This window comes from Eptesicus fuscus, chromosome 10, assembly GCF_027574615.1.
Source record: "Eptesicus fuscus isolate TK198812 chromosome 10, DD_ASM_mEF_20220401, whole genome shotgun sequence".
Taxonomy (NCBI): Eukaryota; Metazoa; Chordata; class Mammalia; order Chiroptera; family Vespertilionidae; genus Eptesicus; species Eptesicus fuscus.
In genome coordinates, this window is record NC_072482.1 from 34896582 (window position 1) to 34910375 (window position 13794).

General features: G+C 39.3%; 1 protein-coding gene across 4 annotated transcripts in view; it reads left to right on the top strand.

Moving 5' to 3' along the window:
- CD109 (CD109 molecule) overlaps positions 1 to 13794 on the top strand; it is a 114721-nt gene that overhangs the window by 89004 nt on the left and 11923 nt on the right. For 3 of the 4 annotated variants that reach the window (XM_054721655.1, XM_008139481.3, XM_054721653.1), the window contains 4 exons: positions 503 to 679; positions 8327 to 8408; positions 10203 to 10431; positions 11433 to 11598. In XM_054721655.1, the coding sequence (XP_054577630.1) occupies positions 503 to 679; positions 8327 to 8408; positions 10203 to 10431; positions 11433 to 11598 (654 nt within the window). The remainder of the gene's footprint in view (positions 1 to 502; positions 680 to 8326; positions 8409 to 10202; positions 10432 to 11432; positions 11599 to 13794) is intronic. The other variant, XM_054721654.1, reaches the window with a different exon arrangement.

Sequence of the window (13794 nt, forward strand, 5' to 3'; positions counted from 1 at the left end):
TCTAACCTTTCTGATCCTGAAAGTTATTGAAATGCTTCTATTTGTTAGTTCCACTTCGTTGTTGCTAAATAAAGCACATTGAAAAATATTACAATTTCTATCTTTTAAAAAATTATTTCTCTAGTATTTGTAGTGTATTAGTAAGAAATCAGAATGAAGTTCTATTTATGTAAAGAATATTAACTAAAAAAGCCGTTTCTTTCCTATATAAGAATGATGGTTTGCTATGGCTAATTCTTGACATTTTTGTTCAATAATTATTTTTAAACTTATTTTTTTGCCTAATGTATGCCTGTATCTTTAGCTAAGATAAGGGTGTCCTAATCTGTCATGTAATCTACAAGTTCAGTATCACTGTATTACCACATATTGGAGCAATCATCCTAAACTCTTGATGTAAATTTTCTACTCTGTTCTGAGCACTGGGTGTGGAAGTCTGTTCGCTGCCAACAGGTCCAGGTATGGAGTATTTGCTGAATGTGTTACCATCTTGTGCTTTCAGGAGATATTCTTGGCTCTTCCATCAGTGGCTTAGCCTCATTGATTCAGATGCCTTATGGCTGTGGTGAACAGAACATGATAAACTTTGCTCCAAATATTTATGTTTTGGATTACCTGACTAAAAAGAAACAACTGACAGAGAGTTTAAAAGAAAAAGCCCTTTCATTTATGAGACAAGGTAAGCATTTCATTTTATTTTAAAATCTTTATTGTTGAAAGTATTACATATGTCCCCTTTCAAGGTAAGCATTTTAGAAACATACTTTTATTTTTATATTTTTTTTAAAGGCAGAGTTCACTCTAGACCATTTTTCAAAACAGGCAGATTGTGTCTTTGCTATGTGATCGTGGGACTAGATGGTGCTGAAATGTGCTGGGAGTGTGAGTCTTCAGCTCATTGTTTTTCTGATTGCTGTTGAGGTGTTAAGAGTTTGGTTTTGTGTAGGAATCCCTTTCCACGTCCCGCGTGGTCCAGGGTTCCGGTTCAGGGTTCGAGTTCTGGAGAAGGGCCGCACACAAATGAATGGAGACTTGAAGAAATTCATTTTGGCGAAATGGGGGGCCAGGCGGTAGTCCACCTCTAGTGGGAGAACTACTCCCTGCTCTGGCCCTGCCATCCCTTTTATTGAGGCTTTGGGGAAAACATCTTAGTCAAGATAAACAGAAATATACATGTAGCCCTTAGGCAGGAAATAACAGAAACTTAATGGGACAAACCAAGGTGGAAGCTGCTTCAGCTAACAATATCTCAACTAAAGGGTGAGTGGTTAGAGCAATTAAGGTTGTTGACCAGCCTTCCTGGCTTCCTGTCAACATCTCTCTTTTAGTAAAACTGACTTGTTTCCGGCAGTTTTGGGAGGGGTTTGCGTTTTCATAAGGGACATGAAATTTAAAGCTATGTAAAGGAATGAGTGTTCACTCATTCATTAAACATTTAGCCCTTGCTAGTGCCACGGGCACAGAGGAAATCAGGGCCTTTCTGCTCATGGAATTCCCTGTTCAGTGAAGAGTCTGGACATACACACAGGTGGTGTCCCAGGTGGGGACCTTCTCAGTGCAAGTAAAATGTTGAGCAGATGGCGAGGAGAGAAATGTTTGTATGGGGAGGCCCTGCTTGACCCTCAGAAAAGGGCACACGAGTGGTGACTCTACCCTGACTCCTTGAGAGGCTCATACTGTTTTGTAGACACCAGATACTTTGTGTCTGCAACTTGCTAATACCAGCCGTGACCGTTAGTTGAGAGCTTACTATGTGGCAGGCAGTGTTCTGAACACTTTACATCTAATATCTCATTTGATGCTCATAATTAGTAGTATCCTTCTGTTTTTACAGATGAGGAAACTGAGGCACAGAAAAGTTAACTGACTTGCCCAGGGTCCTAGAGCAAGTGAGTGGCAGAGCTGGGATTTGAACTCCAAGTGCTCTCTGTGGTATAGTACTGTGTGCCATGCTAAAATCAAAGGAGATCTTTGCACATTGCCATAATGGTTGTATTTAAGGAGATGAGTAAAATGTATTGGAAAGGGTCATAATTTAACCTGGAGAAGACAAGATTCCGACTTGTATTCAAAATTTAATTTGTTGGTTTCGAGAGGAAAGTAGACTGTTGTGAAGACGACATGATATATTGTAGCAGCCGTCAGCTGCATCTACCTACGGAGTTAGGGTCTACAGTCAGCAAGTAAATCTGGTCCATTCTCCCTCTAAAACCAAATGGGAGCTTCTTCCCCTCTGTCCATCCCATGGCTGGTTCTCCCCTTCAGATGCCGCCATGGACCACTCCAGGGGCTAATAGACTCTCTGCTTCTGTGCTCACCGTCTCCACATATTATAAAAGGGATTTTTTTTGAAATTGTCAAAATCATGTCACTGCCTTGCTTAAAATTCTCCAGTGGGTTCCCGGCCTCATCCTACAAGGCCCCGATTGAACGGCCTGGCCTCCACCTCCCACCTTGTCTGATGCTGCCCCGTCTGGCTCCCCGCCTGGGGCTTCAGAGCCTTCAAACTTGTTCTCCTTCTCCTGGGAGGCTCTTCCCCCAGATCGTCCTGTGACCGGCTCCTTCTCATCACTCATGTAGTGTTTTCCTCTGAGCGGCCTTTCCTGACCATTTATTAATCCTCACTTATATTATCCCATTTCATTTTATTCACCACACAACATTATTTAAAATTATCTTGTTTTTTATTTTTAAACATATTTTAAATACATTTTTATTGATTTCAGAGAAGGAAGAGGGAGAGAGAAATAGAAACATCAATGAGAATCATCGCTCGGCTGCCTCCTGCATGCCCCCTACTGGGGATTGAGCCTGCAAACTGGGCATGTGCCCTGATTGTTAATCAAATCATGACCTCCTGGTTCATGGGTCAATGCTCAACCACTGAGCTACGTCGGCTGGCTTTATTTACTTTTATTTTTAATATATTTTTATTGTTGATAGTATTACAGATGTCTCCCATCCCCCCTTTTTATTTTTAATTTTTATTCTTTTTATAATCCAGCTCTATTCTTTTTATAATCCAGCTTTATGTCTCCTGCACTAGAAGGTAAGCTCCCTGACAGTGGGGACCATGTTTAATATCTTCTTCATTGTATCCCTATCTTGGCGCTTCAATAAATGCAGGGTGGATGAACACATTACTATCAATATTGACCTCTTTGGGCCTTCGGTACACCATCCTAATGTGGAGATTGGATCTAGAAGATCTCTCAAGTTCTCCCACAATGCAGTAGTTATTTGTCAACACTGCAGGCAGGTTCCTATCAGCTAGGAATCGTGACCAATGGTTTCAGTGTGTCGCCTTTTGAGCTGGTGGAGTGGCTGATGCAAGTCCGTACAGTGGAACGCCCCTAAAGACACTATTTCACATGCTGAACTGAATCATATTTCAAAGTGAAGGACAGAAACTTCTTGGTGTAATGATTTTCATTATGAAATCAGCGTCTCATTTCAGAGACTCTGTTTTTTCTTTTGCCATCACATTTGCCAAAGTTCTTTAAATATACCGTTGTTGTTTTTATTTTTTACGAAATTAAAGTGGCTTTGGCATGAGTCATGATTATATTATTTAAATGTCATTTATGAACAGCGCATTGTTTTACTTAAATCATGCTTGGCCCAAGAACCCTGTAACCTGACCCATTGTGTTTTAGCCAAAACAACAGCTACATCATTGAATGAAGTGTCTTTTGCTGTCAAAAGAAAAATAGAACCGTAAAATGAAAGCTGTTTTTGATAAGGACCTGAATCTGTTAATTAGAGATTGAAGACACTTGTTTTCCTCAAATATTTAAATCCTAGTGCCTGCAGCTCGATTTTCAAATGAGACTCAGACTGGGCTTAGTTGAAAACACATTATATTTTCTCTGTTGAAATAAAAACAGGGGAAAAGTAGGTTTCAGAAGTCTGATGCTGCCTTTGGTCATCACAAGAAGGGCCAGAGGCCATGGTGAAGATGTTACCGAAAAACCTGGTAAAGGTCTCCTCTTCCATTTCATGTCATAGAGAGGAAGGGAGTTGATAATGACTACTTATCTTTTAGTACAGAGGATATTTTCACAGCTTTTTTTTTTTTTTTTTAACCACAGAAAGTGATTGATATAGTCACAGGGAGCTGATTTTATTCCTTTTATTTTTTGTATGCAATTTTGACACTTGAGGTAACCCACATTAAATTATGGTTAGACCGTTACTTTTCGGTGTGTTTCTGTGAACAGTACTTTCATATTTATTATGATAAATTGTAAATGTCTTACATTTGTGGCTATTTCAAAGAAAAGTCATGGCCCAATAAGTATGCATCTTTTCTGGCCCTTTATAAGTGACAGTTCATGTGGACCTCTGGACTTCTTCTGTATTTTAATTGTCAGAGTGTCTGTTCATTCTGGTTATACGGTATTATTACTTTCTAACTCAAGAACTAGTCATAAAACTATGAACTTAAAGGTCATACTCTTATTTCCTCATAAACTTTTGGGGAACACCATGCTTTTGCCTTTCTCACCTATCATGATAAAACGTCTCCAACTTGGGTGACTACACCGAACATTGAATTGTACTGATAGACATTAAAGCTGAGCCAACAATGTCATTTCTGCTTATGGGATGGGTGATTTGGAGGACCAGCAGCCGAGGGCCCTTTAAGGATGCACAGGTGGTTTAGGACGAGGAAGGGAACGTCACAGGAGACTCCCACCAGGAGAGCCATGTGAGCTCCTCTCTTTAGGCTCTGATTCTCTCCTTTATTTTACCATGGGAGCAGGGCTGGTGGTTTAGCTTTTCAGTTTTATCTAAACCAGCTCAAGAAATGCACTCCCCAACAGGAGATTGTCCGCGAGTCCTCCCCCTCCTCTGGGCTGGCTGCCCCTGGTGGAAGAATGGTGCTAGTTGTTGATATTAATGGGGACTGCTGGAGGTCAGCCACCTGAGGGGTAATTTCCATAAGCACTGATCTCATCTCCATGAGCTCATCTCTCTGACTGGTTTTACAATAACTCATACTTGGAACTGCAGTTGTTGATGTGATTTGGGGCTTGGAGTCACATGGTCTTCTTCTCCATGTGGGTCCTTCCCTTCACAGGAGCAGCTCCTGTAGTGATGGAGGGCCCTGAACCTTTCCTTTTCTTTCTCCTCTCCTCTACTTTCTCTCCTCCTCTCCCCTCCCTTCTCCTCTGCCAGACTGAGCTCACAGTCTGGTAGATTTAGTCTTGAATTGGAAATCGAGGGAGAATGTCTTGGACTCTTTTGCTAATTTCTTTTGTGAATATTAGACCATTATTCTGCTTCTCTGTGATCCTTGACTAGCTCTGAGAAAGAGATTTTTATGCTGTGTTTTCTTTTTTCAAAAGTTTAACGTTTTTTCATTCTTATTTGATTTTTTGAATATGTAGAACAATTCTTCCAAAAGTCAAACCTGTTCTAAAAGGTATATGCAAAGGGTATCTGTAACTCTTGTATCCCTTCTCGCTACCCTTGTAGGTAACTCATTAGTTTCTAGTTTCTTTCTCTCTCTGTTTTCTTGTTTTTTTTTCTTACACAAAAGGTTATATGCTATATATGCTATTTTAGACTTTGCCTTTTTCACTTAATGATATATCCATCAAATTAGTACACTTAAGTTCAGAGAAATAGCCTCCATTCTTTTTTCACAGCTGCATAGTACTGCATTGTGAGTATGTACTACATTTTGTTCAACCAGAGTCTAATTTGGGGGCATTTAGGTAATTTCCAATATTTTTGCAATTACAAATAATGCTTCAATGAATAAACTTTTGCATGAATATGTCTATATTGTTGGAGGTGTATCTTTAGGATGGATTCTTAGAAGTAGGATTATTGGGTTACAAGGTATAGACATTTCCTACACAGGAGTTGTACCATTTTAAATTCCCTCCAACAATGATGAGGGCTGGTCTCCTTACAGCCTCCCGGACAGAATGAATGGTCAAGCTTTTGAATCTTTGTTAATGTGATGGATGAGAAATGGTATCTCAATGTAGCTTTAATTTGCATTTCGCCTATTATGAAGATGAATACTTTTCACATATTAAGGTCCATCTTTCTTTGTTTTTTATAAATGTCTGTTGTCTTTTATTCATTTTTTCACTATAAGAGATCTAAAAATTTTCCCTTTAAATTTAAAAATGTTCTTTATATATATGAATAAATATATTGTAATTATATATAAACATATACATAAAGTTTGTTATTAGGGATATAGCCATTTGTTTCTCTTATGTGCTGCAAATATTTTCTTCTAATTCATCACCGGTCTTTTAACTTGGCTAATAGTGTGTTTGCCATGAAAATTTTAAAATAAAATGTTTTGTAGTCAAATTGACCAATTTTGAAAAATAACTGGGCTGTTGAAATGATACTTGTTGCTTATTGAGAGCTTGCCATGGAAAAGGTGCCATGCTAAGGACTTTTCATACATAAGTCATTGAAAGAGGTCTCTGAATTAACAGGAAACAGCAGTTGCAGACAAAGAGATCTTGGCTGAGGCCTAGCTTCAATACCCGCCAGCTGTGTGACCTTGCCATGGTGTATCCGAGTTCCAGTTTTATCATCTTTGAAAAGGGATACTAATATGGCATCTATATCATAGGGTTGTCCTGAGGATTACCTGGGTCCTGAAAGGGCTTTGAGCAGTTCCTGACACGTAGTCAGTGTTGGATAAAGGCTGGCTATTTAATCACTGTGCCATAATATTTTAGTTTTAAACATATAAGTTATAACCCAATATCCCCTTCTTCAAATTAAGCAAAATCCTGTCATCATTTAAATGGTATCTATATTTCTTTTACCATCAGTCCTAAAGGTCAACATGAGATAGTGTCTTGTTTTCTGAATGTTTTGTCTTACTGTAGTTGAAGTCAGCTACTCAGATCTAGGGTTTCTTGTGGAAAGACTCATGGAGAAAAGTTTGGGGCATGGCAAGATCAGGTTAACTGTAATTTAAAAATATTAATGCTTATGTTTTGTTAATCAGATATGAATAATTATAATTATTGAAGCTTCTAAAATGTGGTATTGATAAAGTAAAAATTTTTGTTACTAGACTTCACTAAGGATTAAGTTCAACATATTACAGATGTTCATGGTTGCTGGGCTCTACGTGGGCGCTACAAGGTCATAGTGTGTGCCCTCACCTGCCTGTGGTGGAATCCTGTCATTTCCAGGAAGAATTCTTGGTTATTAGAGAATCATTGATAATGCCTGGAGTTGGAAATGTTTTTGGCTGTTGCTCATGCTTGATGTTTAATGATAAGTTATTGCTATTTTAACTTCATTTTTAGCAAGTTAGTCTGTTGTGGGTTGTTTGGTGGGTCTTTAGTTTTGGGCCTATGATTTCTAAGCCATTGGACTTTGAGACCTACAGGCATTGCTCTGCAGCTATGAAACATGTGCCTCTTATTTGCAATCATTTATTTGCAAATATGAAACATCTGTTTTTATTAAAGCAAACACATGAACCTTAACCCCCTCCCCAATTTACTTCTATAGTGAGACTTCATTACTACCATCAAGTTTTTTTATTTATTATTAAATATATTTTATTGATTTTTTACAGAGAGGAAGGGAGAGGGATAGAGAGTTAGAAACATCGATCAGCTGCCTCCTGCACATCCCTACTGGGGATGTGCCCCCAACCAAGGTACATACCCTTCACTGGAATCGAACCTGGGACCCTTCAGTTCACAGGCTGACACTCTATCCACTGAGCCAAACCGGTTAGGGCAAGTTGTTTTTTCTTAAGTGAGAAATTAGAATTGAGCAGACCAATTGGTCTTTGATTTACCTCAGTTGGCCATGGCCAAAAATTTTAGAGGCATTGTCTTCAATTATTTAACGATTCTCCCTTTCTCCAAATCCCTCCGTCGTTGGCCTAAAATGAGAAAGCATTTTTACTTTCTGTTTTAGCTTTAAATTTAAATTTGAAATTCTAGATTTTTTTCTTAGCTATCCAGAAATTTTAGGTGACTAAGTATTGAAAGCATTGGACTGGAAACTGCAGAGTTAAATAAAACTCTGTCTTTAATTAGCTTGCTTTTGAATGGCTAGAATTATTGTCTATGTTTCAGTATTCTTCTGAATTTACTTTAATTTGGGGATATCACAGTTATTTTTTGCATTCTGCTTTGCATTCTGGTATTTTACATTTTCTACAGGACTTAACATGGAAAATATTTGATATTAGTTGCTGATTTGAATTCGTCTTCTTTCCTATTCTCTGCCCGTGTTTCCTTGGTATGAAAACATGATTAGAAACTTCCAGTCATTGCAAGTTGATTACATTGATGATCTATTTTGGTGTCTTCAGGTTACCAGAGAGAACTTCTCTATCAAAGGGATGATGGCTCTTTCAGTGCTTTTGGGAATGATGACCCTTCTGGGAGCACTTGGTAAGTGTTCTTGCTAACAGAACAAATCCTTGTCATGGAATGGGCCCTCACTAGGTCACAATGGCCATGAAATTGATAGATGTGTTGTACATATAGGCTCTGAGGCTGTTTTGCCCATAGCCTGGCTTTAAAAGAGATTCTCCTTTGTAAATATGATTTTAAAACACTAACAAAGCAAGTGTTTTTGTTTAGAAAAGATAGGTCTGAAGTCCTCTTTTGGTGGAAAAAGCAAAAATAAAAATACCACATGATGTTGGTAGGGCTGACAAGAAAATTCAGTTAGAAATTCCGGGTGATTGTGACATAATTTTTTCTTTAATTTATATGATCAACATGAATTTTGTGTTAAGGCAGTCAGCGTAGTTTGTTTAACGTTGTTTTTATGTATATGGGATTAAGTAATGAATATCTAGAGTTTCCTCCAGAATGGAATCTCTGCATGGCTGATTTTGGATGATTGCTCTCTCTCCTTGCTTTTTCCTTATTATCTTCGATTCTATATTTCACTCAGAAAAAGACTGACTGTATCAGTCGGGTTGGACAGGGCATGCTATGGTAACCACCCCTTGAATCTCAGTAGCTTATTTACAACAGAGGTTTCTTTCTTTCACATGCTGCATTTCTATTATGGGCCAGCAGGGGGCACTGCAGTCTATGCTTCAGCTGCCACCATCTCACCTCACCAGGAAGCTTCAGGCTTTAATATGCAGCCCTGGCAATTGGATGCTTCAGCCTGGGTGCAACATTTCTTTTCACTTTATCATTATCAAAGCTGGTCACATGACCATGTTTCACTTCAGGGAGGCAAGAAAGTGAATTCTTCTGTATCCTGAAAGTAAAAGGGAACTGGCTATTATTGAATATTAGTAATACCACACTAAATTTTTTATAGGATGAAACAGATCTGGTTCAAGTTTTCTTTTGGCATGAGTCAGGATATAGATCCAAAAATAGAAAGGTTTCAGTGTTTTATTGCTTGACATAATTTTCACCTCAATACTTAGTGTTCTGTAGCAGGGATCAGCCAGCTTTTTCTGTCAAGGTTCAGAGAGTAAGTATGTTAGGCATTATAGGCCACATGGTGTCTCTGCAGCATAGGCTTCCCTCTCCTCTCATTCCTCTCTTTTTCTCTTTATCCATTTAAAACATCTTTTTAGATGCAGGAGAGAGGGGGAGAGGTAAAGAAAACAACAACCCCCAAAACAGACTCTGCTGTATTTGGCCCAAGGACCAGACCTGGCCCAACAGATTTAGCTCAGAGACTTTAATTTGCTGCATCCTGTCCTATGGGAAAGAAAACATCCATTTTTCTCTACTTAAAAGTATGGCAGTTTGTGAACTATATATACTTTATTCATATCTTTAGGGCTGAGAGAAGTATGGAATAAGTTCATCTTTGGTATATACTTAGAACAGTCCAAAGATGAGTAATCTTGGACCATTTATTTAACTCTCTTGGAATGTCAAATTCTCAGTCAAAACGTCAGTCTATAAAATAGTGAGGCTGTATTAGGTGATTTCTAAATTCCTTTGTAATTCTGAGATGATGTGAGTTGACCTGAAATTTCTGGGTCACACTCCAGTGGGAACTAGGTCTACCCAGCTCGGCGGAGGGGTTTGTGTGACCACTTCGTGGTGTTCTTCCCTTTGTTTCTTCTTCGGGGATTCTCCCTCGGGTGACTCTTCTGAGGGGGAAAAAAGTGTTGCTCTTGTTGGTGTTTTCTTTCTCAGCGTTATTTGGAGGACTTTATTCATTGTATTTTATGTCATGTCCCTCCACCCCTTTTCCCCAAGGTTGTCAGCCTTTGTTTTACGATGTTTCCTTGAAGCTGATCCTTACATAGATATTGATCAGAATGTGTTACGCAGAACATATACATGGCTCAAACGACATCAGAAATCCAATGGTGAATTTTGGGAGCCAGGAAGAGTGATCCACAGTGAGCTTCAAGGTGGCAATAAAAGTCCAGTAACGCTTACAGCTTATATCGTGACTTCTCTCGTGAGATATAGGAAGTATCAGGTATTTCATCTTTGACTTCATAAATGATGGGTGGGGAATCACAGGAGAGGTAGGTTTGGACAGGTCCAATATGTGTCTGGAAACTTAGGGAGTTTTGTAATTTTATATCACATTTGAAGTATGAATTTGGGCATCCTTTTACTTTGCATTTGTGACCACATTCCAAAATCTGAAAATAAAAATATTGACCCACTTTCTTAGAATAACTAGGAGAATTCTAAAAATGTTTTCCAGTATAAATGTTGTTGTACTTGCTGTTGGTAAGGTAAGTCAAGTCCTATTTTATTGTTGGAAAGGTTAATTTCTTAGGGGACAGACAATTCTTCAGAATTTGGGAGTGCATTTTATTAAATTTAGGTTGTGAAGGATTTTTTTTTTAATTTCTAAAATATTATGGAGCAATTACAGTGTCTGCTCATTTAGTACAAAGTACACCCACACTCTAAAAAGCGTGTTAAATGGGCATGGATGTCTGGTTGAGAATGAGTGTACGTGGAAAGTTATGCTAATGAGCTTAATTTTGCTCCAGAGCTGTCTCAATGATTGATGCCTTTACTGCTTAATGCCGACTGCATTTCACATGATCAAAACCAGCCATTCTCTATATTAAGCTCCTACTATTTTCCTAGCCCAGGTCTAGGCGTGCAGAAGAGAAACTTTCTCCTGAATTTAGAGCTTCAACCCCTGAGATCACATATGAGAAATACCTTTCTAAAACTATATTGTATGCTTGCATCTGAATTCATGATATCTAATGGGAGAAACCCTGGCAAAAGTTCTACTTTTTATTTCCTGTAAGGCATGGTGCTTCCAAAAATGGAAAAGTAGTGTTATGGTTTAAACACATGGCTAATCAATGAATGTCAACGATCATTGTTGATTCCCATTGCCTAGGACAAAAGTGAGGTGTTTTGTGAATGCTGAAATTATTTTTTGAATAAATGCTTGAAAATATTTTTGGGGTTCTTTTGAATGGTAAAATATGTATTTTTTCTTTCAAGCCTAATCTGGATGTGCAAAAGTCTATCAACTTTTTGGAGTCTGAATTCCTCAGAGGACTCTCAGACAATTATACTTTGGCTCTTACAACGTATGCGCTGTCCCTCCTGGGGAGTCCTAAAGCCAAGGAAGCTTTGAATATCCTGACTCAGAGAGCAGAACAAGAAGGTATATGCATAGCCCATGGACACGGGTAGTGGGGTAGTGAAGACCTGGGGGGTGGGGTGGGGTGGGCAGGGGCTAGGTGGAGGGAAGTAAAGGGAGGGGGAGGATGGGAGATATCTATAATACTATCAACAATAAAAAAATATTTTTAAAAAAGGGGGTAATGCGCAGGTCCCATTGGAAGTTGTTAGACTGTTGGGCACTAGGAAATATATAAATTATGTGAGAGAGTTTTGTAAGCCAGATATGAAGTTGATTACATTTACATCTTCTAAATGGGATAAAGCATGAAGCACAGAGGCGATCACAGGATTATGACATGGCCATGTTGCTTCTACTCTCCCCAAGAGTTTTCCAGAGAATTTTGGGGCATGGGTATTTTCTTCTTTTAGATATATTCTACCAGATGTCAGTTACCCTTGTAGTTCTCTGATACCATTGCTGGTGTAATGGCCTTGAGTGGTTTTTAAGACCTTGGTTTATGAGAGATTTGGGTTCAAATTCTGCCTCTGCCACTCCCCTTTGTGAGCTGCAGTTTCATGAACTGTGAAATTGGAGTGACACCAATTTAAGGGTTGCTGTGAAGATTAAATGAGATAATGCACAGTGCTTGCTGCATGGTACATGTTTAAAAACGGGAACCACAATAGTAATTAATAAAAACACAAATACCAAAAAAATGTTGTTAGTGAATTATGGGTAGGATATATATATTTTTGAATGGGGACTATTTAGGGGCTACAGCAGGGCAAACCCTACAGATGTTGTCACTTCCCAAATGGCCTCTACAGTCAGGGATTCAGGGTGTGTGTGTGTGTGTGTGTGTGCGTGCGCGCACATGTGCTTGTGAATGTATAGATATGGGGATGAGTGGACTGAAACAGAGCTGTTTCAAAGCTCTGTTAATTTAAGAAGGGAAAACTGTAGAAAGTATTTTGAGACTTCTGAGACTGTAAAAAATATTGTATTATTATTATTACTAGAGGCCTGGTGCATGACAATTCATGCCCTGGAGGGGGGTCCCTCAGCCAGGCCTGCCCCCTCTCACACTCTGGGAGCCCTCAAGGGTGGGAGTCGACACCCCATCACACCTCTGCTGCTGCCACTGCCAGCAGCGCAAGCCTCGGCTGGCCCTGATTACCTGAGCCTCGGGTGGCCCTGGGCGGCTGAGGGGCTAAGAGGACTGGGGGACTCTGGAGGCAGGCGTGCGGAGTGGCCAGGCCTGCCGCCCCAGTGGGGCTGAGGGGACTGGCCAGCCGCCGCCATCTTGTGGCTATGGGTGCCACCATCTTTGAGAGCGTTGCAGTCAATTAGCATATTCCCTCCTTATTGGCTGTGGGTGCCGCCATCTTTGAGGGTGGGACAGTCAATTAGCATATACCCTCCGTATTGGCTGTGGGTGCCGCCATCTTTGCGACAGCATGAGGGTCAATTAGCATATTCCCTCTTTATTAGATAGGATTAGCATTAATAGATTGAATCCTTATTACCTATTATTGTGCTGGGGATAAAGATTATTGCACAGAGACTGAAGCAGTCCTTGACATTTCTTCTTCTCTGCTTGGCTAGGTGGTAGTTATTATATATTCCACCCAAGTGTAATCAACATCTACACAGTAATATTTGAGGGGGAAGGCACCAAATAGGATGCTCCTCCAGGGGCTAGTGGGAATATCTCTAGGAAGATTATTGAGTTGGCCAGGGTCCCTCATTTTTTTCTTGGGGGCTTGGATTTTGAACTTATAACACCAATTTTCAGATAATGAAGAAGGAGAGGTTTCCCAGAATAATAGAGCTGGTTAATGGCTGATTCCCAGGGCAGGGTTCTTTCCAATGTATTCTAAAATATTTTTGTGATGGCCTGGTCAGAAAAGTTATGTACATTATTTTCTGGGATATAGTATGTTTTTTTTTTTAAATTTATTTATAGCTGTTGAGTCTAGAGCCAAACATATGGATATCTTTTGGGAAAATATTTTCATCAAAACATCCTCACGTATAACCAACAGGGAAAGAATGAAAATGTATGTGTCAGTCGTTTAAAAAGTGACATATAAGTACATGTTTATATCTGTGCATGCATGTGTGTGTTTAAATATACATGTTTTGTTTGGCATACATATACACATATAAAGCAATAGAAATCATTTTATGTTAGCCAAGTAGAACTTGGACCCATGTAAGGATATTGAATGGTAT